Genomic DNA, 16,102 nt, shown 5'->3' with positions numbered 1-16,102 from the left:
ATTCCTCATAACCAACCCATGCATACATCTTATAAGGCAACAGTCTTGCTATCCTCATTGCTTCCACACTATAAGGTCAACCAGTGATGGAGAAGAACTGAGTTGGAACATGACTAACCATAAATCTCAAAATAATTTACATTAAAATGTCAGTTTCCCTGCATACCTGGGAGATCTCCTTCCAGGAGATGTTCAGTATTTTCTGTCTTCATTTGTGTATCTAGTAATCCTAAACACTCTGTTTCTGTTGTAGTATCACATTAGCAAACTGTCGTTGTCCACTGAAATGCAGGATTTTACAAATGAGTCTGAGGTTGACGAAGTAGAAGCAGCACTTTCTAATTTGGAAGTGACCCTGGAAGGTGGAAAAGCAGACAACACTTTGGTATGAAAGTTTCTGATAACTCAGAATTGTGGCTTTGCTCTGATTGACAAATATAAATGTGCTTTTTTATTATAAATAAGGGAATATTTTGTCTGATTTTGAAGAAAGGAAAATACTCTCTTCCTCGGACAAACTTAAACTTGACTAGCTTTTCTCAGATCAGCTCTGTAAGTAACTGTAAGGTATTTTTATCACTCCCAATGACAATTCTTTTGTATTGTATTTCTGCTTAAAGATAAGCTAGCTTGGTATGAGGGAAAGACCGCTCTGGTCTCCATTTCACTAGAGTGGAACATGATATTGGCCCTTTAACTGAAGTCTAGAAGAATGAGGTAGCTGTGAAAGTAGAGAGGATGCTTCACAGATACAAAACCATGTGATCTGTTGAACTAGTCATGCATTTCTTTGGGCAAGACTGTACACTGTAAAAAGTTCCTGAACCCTTTTGACTTTAGGAAATAAAGAAAAACTCTCCAGTAAAACATAAAGTAATAATGCTCCTGCTTCTTATCCAGCAAATGTGGCTGAATTGTCAGCTTTATAATTGCAGTGCCCTGCCTTGTTTGATTCATTTGTTGGGAGCCACCCTTTTGTTTAACTTCTTCAATCATTAGTTTAATCACATTGAATCAGAGAGGTAGATTCATTGTAATTTGGTATAAATAGTAATAGATGTAATGAGACATTATATTGTATTTAATGTGTGTTCTCTTATGATTAAATTCCTTAAAATAGGGAGTTGGTATAATGCAAAAGCAACTACCTTATATAAATGAAATTCTCAGATTCTGAAGAAATCCAGGCCCTGAACCACATTTATGAGATCTGGGCCCCACGAAACTGGATTTCTGTTTTGTTTACTTCCTCTACTAAATACAGTGGAAAAGTCATCCTTCTTAGAACAATTGGAAAATTCCCTCTCAACACCCTCAATATTTTTATGTGATGCCAAATAGTCTTTTCAGTTTGAAAATAGGCACCAATCTATACCATAGAATGGACTTTGAACCAGATTCTTTCTGAGAATCAGTAGGATTCTATATATCAGTAAACTAGATATAGCTACTCTTATACACTCTGATGTAAAAATTATGAAATATTTTGTTTGAGCATAAAAGTAGTTTCTAACTCAGATTTTTAACTTGAATGATAGTGTATGGTCAGTTTTTTTTTTTTAATCTGTTTTCATTTGTGTAATATATGACACAGAAAGTGAAAAAATACAAAAACGTATAGCTTAACAAATCAGTATTAAATTATCAGCCAAGTTACCACCCAAATCAAGAAACAGAACTTCACCAGTTACCCTCAGGATCCCCACATGTGCCTAATCTCAGGCCCAGCCCTCTCCCACCCTACCCTTGAGGTAACTACTGGAAATGTAGCTAGTATAACTGAGGAAGTGAGTTTTTTATTTTATTTAATTTTAATTAATTCTTATGTAAATAGTTCCACGTGGCAGGTGGCTACAGTGTGGGATAGAGTACCAGCACCACCTGTCTAATTACTGCTTGTCAAATGTTATCTGCTTTTCCTCAGGAGGACATTACTGATATCCCTAAACTTGCAGATAATCTCAGATTATTTAGGTAAGTCACCCTTGAAGAGGAAAGAAGTTACTCATAGCAAAATCTTGCAGGTAAAGAATGTAGGAGTTTAAACTGAACATCCATTAGGCAGGTTCATGGTTCAAAGGTAAGAGAACAAGCTTTGGCATCAGACAGATAATGGATGGAGTCCTAGCTCCATAGCGCACAACAGCGGGATGATCTCAGGCATTGTCATCATGTCTCTGAGCCTCAGTTTCCTGATCTATGAAGTGGGGATATACCTCCTCTTGGGTATGTTGGGAATATTAAATTAAATGATGCATATGAAGCATTAAACATGGTTCCTGGCTCATGAAATGCTGGTATAAATATGGTCAGTATTGGTGATCATGAACACGTATGCCAGACTTTTATGGTCCACCTTCTCAGGGCTCTCATACTATTTGAAGGCTTTTTTATGATTGCCTCTAGAGCTTTGATCCCAGACTTACAGAGAGTTGGCTTCCCTGGTGGCTCAGAGAGTAAAGAATCTGCCTGCAATGCAGGAGATGTGGGTTCGATCCCTGGGTCAGGAAAATCCCCAGGAGAAGGGAATGACTACCCACTCCAGTATTCTTGCCTGGAGAATTCCATGGACAGAGGAGTCTGATGGGCTACAATCCATGAGGTCGCAGAGTCAGACATGACTGAGTGACTAACACACACATACACACACCTTAGTTTATCTACCTTCACCTGTTAAGGTATTTCTGATAAACCCCCCAGTCACCTCAGATCACTCTGAAACTGTTAAAAGGAACAGAAGTGTTTTACTTTCTTCATGAAGGTCTGCCACATTTGTGATGGTGCCAAGGTGGGTTAGGATGAAAGGAGTAAGGTTCGTTTGAAGTTCTGTCTGTTACTTTATGGTTTGTTGACTTTTCCTGACAAACTGACACTTCACTTAGTTGGCTTGAAAAGAAACACCGGTCGCTTTTGTTACCATGATTCAAAGAAAAACTTGGAAAGAATGAGCAATGAATCAGATATAAATGAGAAATAAGAGTCCAAAGGTAACAGTATTTGTCACTGGGTTTCTTCAGGGTTCTTTTTTAATGTGATCTTAGCAGATGGTCCAAACAATTGGGTCATTCATTTAACTTCTGTGGCATAAATAGTTGTAACCATGTATCATTACAGTCAAAATTACAGAAAAAAATAACAACTGGAATCCACAAATCTCTTTATAAATTATTAATTGTTCTTGAGAGAAATCTGATTGCCATAGCTTCTGTATAGAGCAAACTGAGCTCTTCACAGACCAAATGATGACAGTATTCTTCCTATAAAATGATAAATCCTAAAAAGGAGATGATATTCTAGAAGTAAGCCCCACATCCATATCACTTTAAAGTGACTTTTATGCTAAAACTCACAAAGTTATCCTCATATTTGGCCAGTGGACACTTTGTCTACCAAAGTTCTCAATGCATTGAATGTAATATATAATATTGTTTCTGGAAGAAATAAATATAGGAGGAAGGGACGGGGGAGAGTGGAGCTAATGACACAGGAAAGGAGAAGAGAAAGGAGGAAGGAGGTTGGAGGGTATACCTCTGCTGTTGGTGGGTGTGTGATCTTTATAGGCCATTCTTTTCTCTGGGCCTCCTGTCCTCAACAGAAGAGCACTGAACTAGCCCTTTGGTTTTAAATTTTTTTCTTTGACAGTGAAGCTCCTTTTTCTTTCCTGCTGCTGCTAATGCTAAGTCGCTTCAGTCGTGTCCGACTCTGTGCGACCGCATAGACAGCAGCCCACCAGGCTCCCCCGTCCCTGGGATTCTCCAGGCAAGAACACTGGAGTGGGTTGCCATTTCCTTCTCCAATGCATGAAAGTGAAAAGTGAAAGTGAAGTCGCTCAGTCGTGCCCGACTCTTAGCGACCCCATGGACTGCAGCCTACCAGGCTCCTCCATCCATGGGATTCTCCAGGCAAGAGTACTGGAGTGGGTTGCCATTTCCTTCTCCAATGCATGAAAGTGAAAAGTGAAAGTGAAGTCGCTCAGTCGTGCCCGACTCTTAGCGACCCCATGGACTGCAGCCTTCCAGGCTCCTCTGCCCATGGGATTCTCCAGGCAAGAGTATTGGAGTGGGTTGCCATTGCCTTCTCTGAAACCACATCTATTGAACCCACATGTAAATAATGGACTTCTCTTCCTAGCAATGTGGTATCTGATCTGATGCAAATCTCAATCTTGCTTACCTATACAAAATTGATCTTGAAGTGAGACTGGGAAGTCACAAGTGAGACTTCCTCAGCTTGTAGGGAATGAAGAGGGAACCAGTTCTATTAGGTTGGTACAAAAGTAAATGTGGTTCTGTATTGTTGAACTTTGCCATTTGATATTGGAATACATTCTTAAATGTGGTTATGTTATATATCATTTTAATGCATATTTCTCATTTTATTTTGTTTGCTAATGACATTATTTGTTGTGTATTTTACACTCATTTTAGAAATGTAAACTATGGAAATGATATTAGACATAAAGCAAATTCAAGCAATTTTCTGATTTGAGTTCAGAAGGGGTCATAAAGCAGCAGAGATGTTGCATAAAACCTGCAATAATGCATTTGGCTCAGGAACTGCTAATGAACGTACAGTGGCAGTTCAAGAGTGTTGCAAAGGAGATGAGAGACTTGAAGATGAGGAGCGCAGTGGCTGGCCATCCAAAGTTGACAACAACCAATTGAGAGCAATCATCAAAGCTGATCCTCTTACAACTGCATGAGAATTTGCGGAAGAACTCGGCATCGACCATTCTACAATCATCTAGCATTTGAAACAAATTGGAAAGGTGAAAAGGCTTGAACTGATAGATAGGTGCCTCATGAGCTGACCAAAAATCAAAAAAACCATCATTTTGAAGCATCTTCTCTTATCCTATACAACAACAACTAACCATTTCTTGATTGGATTGTGACATGCAAGAAAAAAGTGGATTTTATATGATGACCAGTAACAACCAGCTCAGTGGTTGGACCAAGAAGACGCTCCAAAGAACTTCTCAAAGCCAAACTTGCACCAAAAAAAATGTCATGATCACCCTTTGGTGATCTGCTGCCAGTCTGATCCACTACAGCTTTCTGAATCCCAGTGAAATCATTACATCTGAGAAGTGTGCTCAGCAAATCAATGAGATGCACCAAAAACTGCAACACCTGTAGCTGGCATTGGTCAACAGAAAGGGCCCAGTCCTTCCCACCTAACCGCATTGCATGCCACACAACCAAAGCTCCAAAAGTTGAACGAACTGGGCTACATATGAAGTTTTACCTCATCCGTCATATTCACCTGACCTCTTGCCAACCTTGGACTACCAGTTCTTCAAGCATCTCAACAACTTTTTGCAGGGAAAATGCTTCCACAACCAGCAGGAGGTAGAAAATGCTTTCCAAGAGTTCGTCAAATTTCGAAGCACAGACTTTTTACATTACAGGAAAAAAACAAACTTATTTCTTGTTGGCAAAAATGTGTTGATTGTAATGGTTCCTATTTTGATTAATAAAAATGTGTTTGAGCCTAGTTAAAATGATTTAAAATTCACAGTCCAAAACAGCAATTACATTTGCACCAACCTAATGCAGATGCTGGAGAAGGAAATGGCAATCCACTCCAGTATTCTTGCCTGGCAAATCCCATGGACAGAGGAGCCTGATGGGCTACAGACCATGGGGTTGCAAGAGCCAGACATGGCTTAGCAACTAAACCACCACCACACCTGAATGGTCTAGTGGTTTTCCCTCCCTTTCCCTAATACAGATGAAGGGCTTCCCAGGTGACTCAGTGGTAAAGAACCCTCCTGCCAATGCAGGAGACACAGGAGACGGTTCGATCCCTGGGTCAGGAAGATCCCCTGGAGGAGGGCACGGCTACCCACTCCAGTATTCGAATCCCAAGGACGGAGGAGCCTGGTGGGCTACAATTCATAGAGTCACAAAGAGTCAGACACAACCGAACTGACATAGCACACACGCACAATACACATGAGGCCTCAGCTGCACAGGGAGATTAGGCTATAGACATGGATTCTCATGGCTCAGGGCTGGGACTGTAATCCCTGCACAAAATTTAAGGTGGGGTTGCCTCCTGTGAGGCAGTGAGCCAGGACTGAAGCCGCTGCGTAAAGGCAGAAACTTGTAAGAGCTGCCTTTTCTGCTTAACCAGGAATAGAAAAACTGCCCATCAGTGGAAGGAAGAGTAAGAAGTTCATCTTTGCGTGGAGTTCTGTGTAGGGAAATGCGATGTCCTTTGAAAAATAAGAGCCATGGTCTGTGCCACACCCAGATGTAGATCTAAATTTAAATGTCTTCTATGATAAAAGAATTCTGAAAAATAAAACATACTGGTCCAAAACCACAGAAGCTATGAAACCCTGGCAAATGTAATTGCAGAAATACCTAAAGAGCTACAGAGAAAGTAAACCCCCTCAAATAAACAAACAAATAAAAACCTTCCCAATAAAAATTGCTAACCCTGTGAGTTCATGAACTACCGTAAAGAAACATCAGTAGGCCCAATAAATAAGAGGATTAGGCAGTAGAACAATCTGAAGAAACCATAATATGAGTATGTTAAAAATCATTAAATATACTGAAAGGTAAACATTTTAATGAAAGTTAATACTAGAAACTCTAGAAAAGAAAAACATAGTCACAGAAATTGAAAATTGAATACATGTGTTAAACATCAAGTTTAAAACACAGCTAAAGGGAAGCCCCTGTCAGTCCAGTGTTTAGGACTCAGATTTCACTGCCAAGGGCCCAGGTTTGTTCCCTGGTCAAGGAACTAAGATCTCACAAGCCGCACAGCATGGCCAAAAATTTAAAAAGTTAAGGAGAGGACTTAGAAAGATAAAAGTGGAAAATACGATATAGGTAGAATAAGAGGGTTCAACTAGGAGTTTAGGAAGGAAAAAAGGGTGGAGAAGCAAGCATTCAAAAGAGGATATCCCTGGACTTGCCTGGTGGTACAGTGGATAAGAATCTGCTTGCCAATGCAGGAGACAGTTTTGATCCCTCATCTGGGAAGATTCCACATGCTGCAGAGCAACTAAGCCCATGAGCCACAACTACTCAAGCCCATGCACAGCCAAATAAATAAATAAAAAGTCAACAAATGAGAAACCCTAGGGTTAAGAGGATTAAACTGCAGAGATTGAACATTGTGGCTCTGCCTTTCTCTGAGCATTCCTTGAAATAGCATACGCAAATTACAAGAATTTTTTTGAAGGGCAATTAGATGAAGAAAATGTGATTCCTACATTGTATCCAGTTAATGAGAAAATTGTTGAAGACCATCAAGTGGAACCAGGTGTTTCCTCAACTTCAGAAGTCAAAGAGGAGGCACTGAATACAAACGATCAAGTTCCTCCTCCTCGAACAAATGAGCTTGAGGAAGCTTGTTGGAGCTCTAGCTTTAGAAGATCAGTTTGTCCCTTGCCCACCACATTGCCTCCAATTAACGACGTGAGTCAGGACACTGTGATACTGGTGCCAACAACTTAAGTTGAGTACCGACGGCCAGAAAATAGAAGTTTCTCGGAGACTCCAAGAACATGCTTATCCTGAAAAAGATCAGTATATTCCTAAATCATCACGGCAGGCCCAAATGCACTCATGTTCAAGGAAATACAACATGATGACCAAGAGGGGAAGTATACAGAAAAGAAAGATGAGTGAGAGTGAGGAAAGGACTAACAAGGTTGATGTGGTAACTTCAGCTCAGGTAGCCATGCTGGCAGCATGGTCAAGAATTGCTGCAGGGGCTGTTCAGCCGAAGGCTGTGAATGTGTGTGCCCTTCTTACCTCTCAGTCCTTTCTGCCCCAAGCCTCAAGCATCCAGTGTTTTGTGGTCCACTGCAGACCACTCTTGGCAGACACCGAATGTTGGGTTCACCTGCAGTTCCAAGCAGGTCAGACCTGGGTTCCCAACACCCCAGGAGGATGACCTCTCTCTTCATGGCCTGAAAGATAACATGTTATGCCCTGAATGTGTTCGGAGGAATAAGAAGATTATGAAAAGATTAATCGCAGTGGGGAGGAGGAAGAAACCTGGTTTGGATACATCAACATCATTGCTTTTAAATGGGTCATGTCTTAAAACAGAATAAGTGATTATGAGAGGGGAAGGAGTGTGAAGTGGGGAAATGGGTGATAGGGGTAATTTTATGGTAATCATGGTAACTAGATTTTTGTAGCATCAAATATCGAATTACTATTGTATATCTGTAGTGGTGTGTGTGTGCTCAGTCGCTGTTGTTCAGTTGAGCTTGATTCTTTGGGACCCCATAAACTGCAGTCTGACAAGCTTTGCTGTCCATGGAATTTTCCAGGCAAGAATACTGGTGGAGGACTTGCCATTTCCTTGTCCAGGGGAAACTTCCTGACCCAGGGATCAAACCTGCGTCTCCTGCATTGGCAGGAGGATTCTTTACCACTGTGTCATCTGGAAAGCCCTGTATATCTGTAACGAAATGCTATATACTGGTTTTGCCTCAATTTTTTAAAACGTTAGAATTTACCATGGGAGCCTTCTGGTCTTGGAGTTTTGCTTGTTGAGAAGTTTTTGATTACTGATTCAATCTCCTTACTAGTAATCAGGGGGGAAAGGATAAATGGTGGAGAGTCCATGGTTAAAGTGACTCACATCCCAGTGATGGCTATGCTCTGTCCTCACCATCCTCAGTGTGGCCTAATGCCTTAAGTACAGATGGGAATGTCTATATTCTGTACTTGAGGTTTATCTGAAAGTGACTGTTTCTAGCTATGTCTTGATAGAATTTAATTTGGTTTCATTTTAGTTAATAGATTTTTTTTTAAGCAGTTTTAGGCTTAACACTGAATGCTCCATTGTCTGGATATACCATAATTTATCCATTCATATCTTGAAGGCCACCTTGGTTGCTTCCAAGTTTTGGCAACTATGAATAAAGCTGCTAAAAACAAATGCAAAAGTCTATAAATAAGGCAAAAATCATATATAAAAAAAGAATGCTTGAGAGTTTTCATAATTGTTGAGGACAAAATCCTTAAATTCAGAAATCTCATATCCAAACAAACTAAATCAATATAAATGTACATCTTGATATGGCCCAACACTGGTAAGAGAAAGTTGTTAAAGTCTGAGAGAAAAGATTGATTTCCTACAAAAGAAAAATAGGGGCAGCAGATTTCTTGTTGGCTGGAAGATATTTTGAAAGGACTAAGGAAAGATAAGGGCTTTCCAGGTGGCACTAGTGGTAAAGAACCAGCCTGCCAATGCAGGAGACATAAAAGACACAGGTTTGATCCTTGGTCGGGAATGTCCCCTGGAGGAGGACACTGTCACGCATTCCAGTATTCTTGCATGGGAATCCCATGGACAGAGGAGTCTGGCAGGCTGTCATCCATGAGTGCGTGCCCAGTCACTTCAGTCATGTCCGACTCTTTGCAACCCTATGGCTGCTCTGTCCATGGGATTCTCCAGGCAAGAATACTGGAATGGGTGACCATGCCCTCCCCCAGGGGATCTTCCTGACCCAGGTCCATGAGGTCACAGAGTCAGACATGACTAAAGTGACTTAGCACACAGCACATAAGAGAAGATAAGTCGATCTAGAACTTTATGCCCAATCAATCTCTTTAAGATTTTACTTGCTACAAACCCTTAAATATAAATCAGGCAAGATACAATCCTAATAGTCAGCTATATGTTTAATAAAAACAATGATTTATCCCCAAACTGTGAGGTTATAACCACTGCTGGAGAGACTGCTTTGGAATAAATGGCTCCACAGCAAGGTTATAGCTGAGAGGTTATACATAAAATTCATTCATGGAATTATTCACAGTCAAGTTACTATAGCAAAGAAGTTCCAATCAGACATACACAATGTGCTATAAAAAACTGTCAGTTTGATTCAATTTATAAATGAGACTCTTTACAGTACTTTTAAAGAGATGGAGGGTGACCATGAAAATCTTTGATCCTGCTCTAAGGCTCACTGGTTATCACATGCAAAATTACCTATAAGTGTTATACTTTAAAAAAAAAAAAAAAACTGTTCCAAATCTATGACTTTTCTGTGATAATAAGTGGCCATTGGTAGTGAGTCTCCAGATACTTTAAAAATAATAGATACACTTAATCTGTAAATTTTTAAAGGTGATTGTAAAATTAGTGAGTATGGAACTAGATTTTGAAAGATATTAATGCTATGAGGAGAACATTTTGAGAGTTATTTGGAAATGTTTCCATTGCCACAGTGTTGCCGGTAATGATCCTGCCTATTAAAACAGTATTATCTGCTCACCTTTAAAACTTGGAAACAGAATTTTTCTGTGTTAAACAGCATCCAAATTGAATGATAGTGTATTTGAAACACACTTATTAAAAATACTAAATTACAACATATCCTGATTAGTTTGCATAAGTGAGTGATTGACATCAAGGAATATGAAAATTAGTAGCCTTGCTTCAACAAAACCCTTCACAAACAGATAGATGGCATTAAAATATGAATATTGTAATTAGTAAACACAGCCAACAGTGTGGTTCCTCCACTGGGATTTGTATAACCTCCCTTCTTGAAACAAAATGAACTTTTCATATATAATTTTCAATAACTGTAAATATGTTAGGAAGTAGGTACTCAAAATATTTTAAAGATAGATTGTGCCCAGATTTACTTTGGAGATTATGGGGCAAACTAGGAAACCATGTTAGGAAAGCTTACCTAAATTACAGACACCTGTGCCCTAAACTGAACCTGCTGAATAGGACTCTCTGGGAATGGGTCCAGGCTTATATATCTCCAATAAGTTCCCTTCCATGTCTTATGAATACCAGAGTTTGAGAACCATTTTTCTAGAAAATAAAGTCCAACTTCTTAGCCATACAATCCAGAGGCCCCCAGTGGCCCCAGCCTGCTCGCTGTTCTTGTCTTCATCAGCCCTGACATGGAAATGACTTAGTTTCAGAAACTGCCCCTCTGCCCATTTCCATGGCTCAACCCAGCAGCACCCAGCATAAGGGAGATGTCCAGGAAGTGTTGACCCAGCTTCTACCAGCAAGGTACCCAACTCTGACTCACCTCTGCATTTTGGACATGCAGTTGCCTGCACTTTTCTTTTTGAAATTTCTTTTCTGTTCTTCCCATCATATGCTTATTGATCCTTCATTCTGAGTTTAAACAGTGTCCTCTGTTACTACTCCTATATCCTTGTTGTGTGACTTACCACATTTTTTTATATTTATTTATTTACACATTTCCCTCTTTAAAAGGGAAGCTCCATGAGGATTTGAGACTGTCTCATTCTTTCTGCTTTTATTTCTCTTTGTCATTCTTCAGGTAAAATTTATGGATTACTTTTTCATTTATTTTTATTGAGGTAACACTGATTTATAATACTATGTGATTTTCATATATACATCATTATATTTCTACTTCTGTGTACCCTACAGTGTGCTCACCACCAAAATTTAGCTTCCGTCTATCACCATGGGCTTCCTCGGTGGCTCAATGGTAAAGAATCTGCCTGCATTGCAGGAGACACGGCTTCAGTCCCTGGATCCAGAAGATCCCTTGGAGAAGGAAATGACAACCCACTCCAGTATACTTCCTAGAGAATCCCATGGACAGAGCCACCTGGTGGGCCACAATCTATGGGGTCACAAGAGTCAGACACAACTTAAGCTACTAAACCACAACCCACCACCACCATATAGTTTATCCCTTTAACCCATTGTTCCCCCCTTTCCCCAACCCTCCCCTTCTAGTAACTACTACTCTCACTTCTATATCTATGTGTTTGTTTTGGTTTGTTCATTTATTTTTGTCTGTTTTTAATTAGTTTTTTATATTCCACACATGAATGAAATCATACTGTATTTGTCTTCCTCTGTATGACTTATTGCACTTAATGTAGTACCCTCAAAGTCCATGACAAATGACAATATTTCATTCTATTTTGTGGCTAATATTTCATTGTGAATATATATATTGAAAATATACATATATATTCATATACATGTTCATATCATCTCTTCTTTATTCATTTATTGATGAACACTCTGGTTGTTTCCATATCTTGGCTATAGTAAATAATGCCACATTGAACATAGGGGTACATATATCAAATTAGTGTTTCCATATTCTTTGGATAAATACTCAGAGAAATGAAATTGCTGAGTTTTGCAGTAGTTCTAATCGTAATTTTTTGAGGAATCTCCATATTGTTTTCCATGGTGGCTATATCGACTTACATTACCACCAACAGTGTGTGAGAGTTCTCTTTTCTCTATAATCTCACCAACACTTTTTATTTCTAGTATTTTTTATAATAGCCAGTCTAACAAGCATAAAGTGATTTTAACCTTGTGGCTTTGATTTGCATTTCCCTAATAATTAGTGATGTTGAACATCTTTCCATGTATCTATTGGTCACCTGTATGTCTTTGGAAAAGTGTCTATTCATCTCCTCTGCTCAGTCTTTGGGTTGTTTGTTTTTTGTTATTGCTGAATTATATGAGCTCTTTATATATTTTGGATATATGTATTTGCTCTATTGGATATATCATTTGCAAATATCTTCTTCCATTCTGTAGCTTGTCTGTTCATTTTTATGGTTTCCTTTGCCATCCAGAATCTTCTTAAAATCCAATTTTTAAAACTTGCTTTTGTTTCCCTTGCTTGAGGAGACTTAGCTAGAAAGATATTGCTAAGACCAATATCTAAGCAATGCTGGCAAACATAGGTGTAGTGCCTATGTATTCTTCTTCTAGGAGTTTTATGGTTTCAAGTTTTACATTCAAGTCTTTAATCCATTTTGAGTTGTTTTTTTGTGTATGGTATAAGATAATAAGCTTCCCAGGTGTCTCAGTGGTAAAAAAAAAAATCCATCTGCCAATACAAGAGACATGGGTTTGATCCCTGGGTTGGCAAGATCCTCTGGATAAGGAAATGACAACCCCCTCCAGTATTCTTGCCTGGAAAATCCCATGGACAGAGGAAAATCCCATGGACTGACAGGCTACAGTCCACGGGGTCACAAAAGAGTCAGATATGACTTAGCAACTAAACAACAATAATAAGATAGTGATCTCATTTCATTTTTTTGCTTGTAACAGTCTAGTTTCTCCAACACCACTTATTGAAGAGACTATTCTTTCCCCATTGTATGTGCTTTACTCCTTTACCTAAATTAATTGTCCATATGTGCATGGGTTTTTCTGCCTATACCATGCTGTTTTGATTACTGTGGCTTTGTGATATAGTTTAAAGTCAGGGAATGTGATACCTCCAGCTTTGTCCCCTACCCTCATCAGGATTACTTTGGCTATTCAGAGTTTTTTGTGGTTCCATATAACTTTAGAAATTTTTGCTCAATATCTATGAAAAACATTCTTGGGATTTTGATAGGGATTGCATTGAATCTGCAGATTGCTTTAGGCAATATGAACATTTTAATTATGTTAATTCTTCCAGTTCATGAATGTGGAGTATCTTCCCATTTATCTGTGTCTTCTCCAGTTTCTTTTAACAATGTCATATAGTTTCCAGTGTACAAGGGACTGTCTCATTCTTGTGTACATCATTCCCCATTCTGACACCTTCTCCACTCTTCTTTCCCTGCCTTTCCTCAGTCTCTGGAATATGGAATAAGAGTTTGGGGATGTGTGAAAGCAGTTGGAGGATGACCCAACCTGGAAGAAGAGAGTAGAAAGAGTTTAAAATCTTTTGATACTCTTCAAGTCCACTTAAAGTGGAGAAACAGAGTTTCATTCTTAATTCTGAATAGAAACATTTAGAATCCTGAGACTAAACTGAGACTTCACTATGTTTTGTTTGTAGGCTATGTCCTTAGATTTTATTTTGAAAACATTGTTTGTTAACTTTGGAAAATCTGATTCTTAGACAGGTACCTTTCAAATATGTCCCTTAAAATTATCTTACAACTCTCAACATAATAAAACTTAACAAGTAGTGGTTTTTTAAATCCTGGAAATATTAACTACATATAATGTTTTTCAATTTTATTATATAATTGTTATGTAACAATCTCCTGTAATACGCTGGTTTTTTAAATTAACATTTCCCTTATCTTTGTGTTAAGGATAGCACATTTTTAGCAGACAAAAGATTATTACCGACATGTTAAAAGACTTGCCTAGAAGCATATGTGAGTGCAGTTAACCCCAAGCTTCCTGTCTTCCTCCCATTCTTAAATACAGAAACCCAGCTCTCTGAAATGAGATACCCTGATCCACCCCCAAAGCCGGAATTGTCCCAATGAACCACATATGAAACCTACTACCTTGTCTCTGTCTAGCTGTACCCTCTTCCCTGCTCCCCAGCTTGCTCTCTCGTTTTCTAGTTTGAATGACTTAGCTGAGGTCTTCCTTTGGCACTGCCAGCCTTGTCTAGCCCAGATTACAGTTTTCTGGCCTAAACAGATACCGTGGTTAGAAATCTTCCCTCAAAATATTTTTTAATAACAGTAGGGTCTACATGGATTAGCTATAGATTTTGGTGATTTCCATGGCTCACTGGGAATTTTCTGGTTGGTTTCTTTTAGGGTCAAGAGGAAAATACAGAAAAAGTTGCTTACTTTTATATCTGATTTTTATGTCTGTAACTTGACGCTTGTGTTCTCCATATGGACAGCTTTTTCAGAATCAAGAAATAAATTGAAATTTTAGATGTCTCCATATTCACGGATGTTTCTCACATCATCACAATAATAATAATAATAACTTGTTGAGCACTTCAGTTTGCCAGACACTTTACAGAAATTACCTCTTTCTACCCTCACAAAAGCCCTGTGAGTTTGAGGCTGATACTCTCCCATCACACAGAAGTAGTACACATGGCCCAAACAGACACAGCAGCTCTCCCAGGGTCATACATTTATACAGGAGAGCTAAAGTGTAGCACTGAGTGGTCTAGCTCCTGAAATTTTGTGTTAACTTCTACATCTCATATCAAAACTCCCATTTTCCAGTTTTAGAAATGAGTTAGCAATTTGAAAATTATTAAAAAATACAGAGAATGTTGTTTGAAAGGATCTCTAGAGCATCTTGATTCGCTTGAATTTGCAATGTGTCCTACATTTCTGGATGGTTTTTCAAATGTTTACTGTACTTTAATTTGCAGGCCCAAAAAGCTAATATTAAAAGCTTTCAAACAATATTGGTTTGTCTTTAAAGACACATCTATAGCCTACTTTAAGAATAAGGAACTTGAACAAGGAGAACCAGTTGAAAAATTAAACCTTAGAGGTAAGAGGATCCAGTATCTCAGTATGTCTTGACAAGGCCCATCAAGAGGGTGAAAGCATGATCACCCAGTGAAGCATGTTCCCTCCCAGAGAAACCTCTGTCTGTCATGGGCTGTCAATGGCCACCTGCCTGGAGCTCCTCCTCCCCATGAAGTACGAACCTGGAATGCAAATCAGTGAAAAAACAATCAGTTATTATGCTGCCCGTTCTTTCCCAGTGTGTCCAAGTCTCTGATGTGATGGTAATTGTTGTCATAAATATAGTACATGAGACATTGTTGGAACCTGTAAAGCTTTCTGAATTCCAAAACAATTATGTTTAATTCAATGTCACATTTGGGCTTTATGTCTGAAAATGGCTGTGAGTGTACTGGTAACTCCATTAACTAAAAATTTAATTAACTAGCGCACTCAATTCCCTTATCATTGTGACAATCAGAGAATTCCCTCTCCTTTAATTCTTTCAAAGTTTATGTTCAATAACTGATCATATGAGTTAGCCAAATTAGCCTGAAAAGGAAGTCAATCGATGACATATTTAAGAAATCCATAAAATAAAATATTTTTATTTATCCATGTTAAGTTCATAACTTACCTAGTAATCATTTAATTCAGCAGTCCCTAGCCTTTTTGGCACCAGGGACTAGTTTTGTGGAAGACTGGTTTTCCACAGATTAGGAGGAGGGGTCAGGGGACGGTTTGGGGATGGTTCAAGCACACTACATTGATTGTGCACTTTATTCCTATTATTGTTACATCATCTCCACCTCAGCCCATCAAGCATTAGATCCCAGAGGTTGGGGACCCCTGCTTTAATCAATGTTATCAGCCTGCTCTTCAGTTTTTCAGAAGAGAGTCAAATCTGAAGAGTT

At 38.9% G+C, this 16,102-nt stretch overlaps 1 protein-coding gene and 1 pseudogene across 5 annotated transcripts in view; both read left to right on the top strand.

The window, feature by feature from the left end:
* Positions 1–16,102, top strand: part of FERMT1 (FERM domain containing kindlin 1) — a 61,245-nt gene that overhangs the window by 33,197 nt on the left and 11,946 nt on the right. For all 5 annotated transcript variants that reach the window (XM_069547954.1, XM_069547953.1, XM_069547951.1 and 2 more), the window contains 3 exons: positions 254–385; positions 1,925–1,974; positions 15,107–15,231. In XM_069547954.1, coding sequence (XP_069404055.1) covers positions 254–385; positions 1,925–1,974; positions 15,107–15,231 — 307 coding nt within the window. The remainder of the gene's footprint in view (positions 1–253; positions 386–1,924; positions 1,975–15,106; positions 15,232–16,102) is intronic.
* LOC138417253 (developmental pluripotency-associated protein 2 pseudogene) lies at positions 2,151–8,111 on the top strand (annotated as a pseudogene).

This window comes from Ovis canadensis, chromosome 13 (assembly GCF_042477335.2).
Source record: "Ovis canadensis isolate MfBH-ARS-UI-01 breed Bighorn chromosome 13, ARS-UI_OviCan_v2, whole genome shotgun sequence".
Lineage (NCBI taxonomy): Eukaryota > Metazoa > Chordata > Mammalia > Artiodactyla > Bovidae > Ovis > Ovis canadensis.
This window is presented reverse-complemented; position numbering and strand designations above follow the sequence as displayed.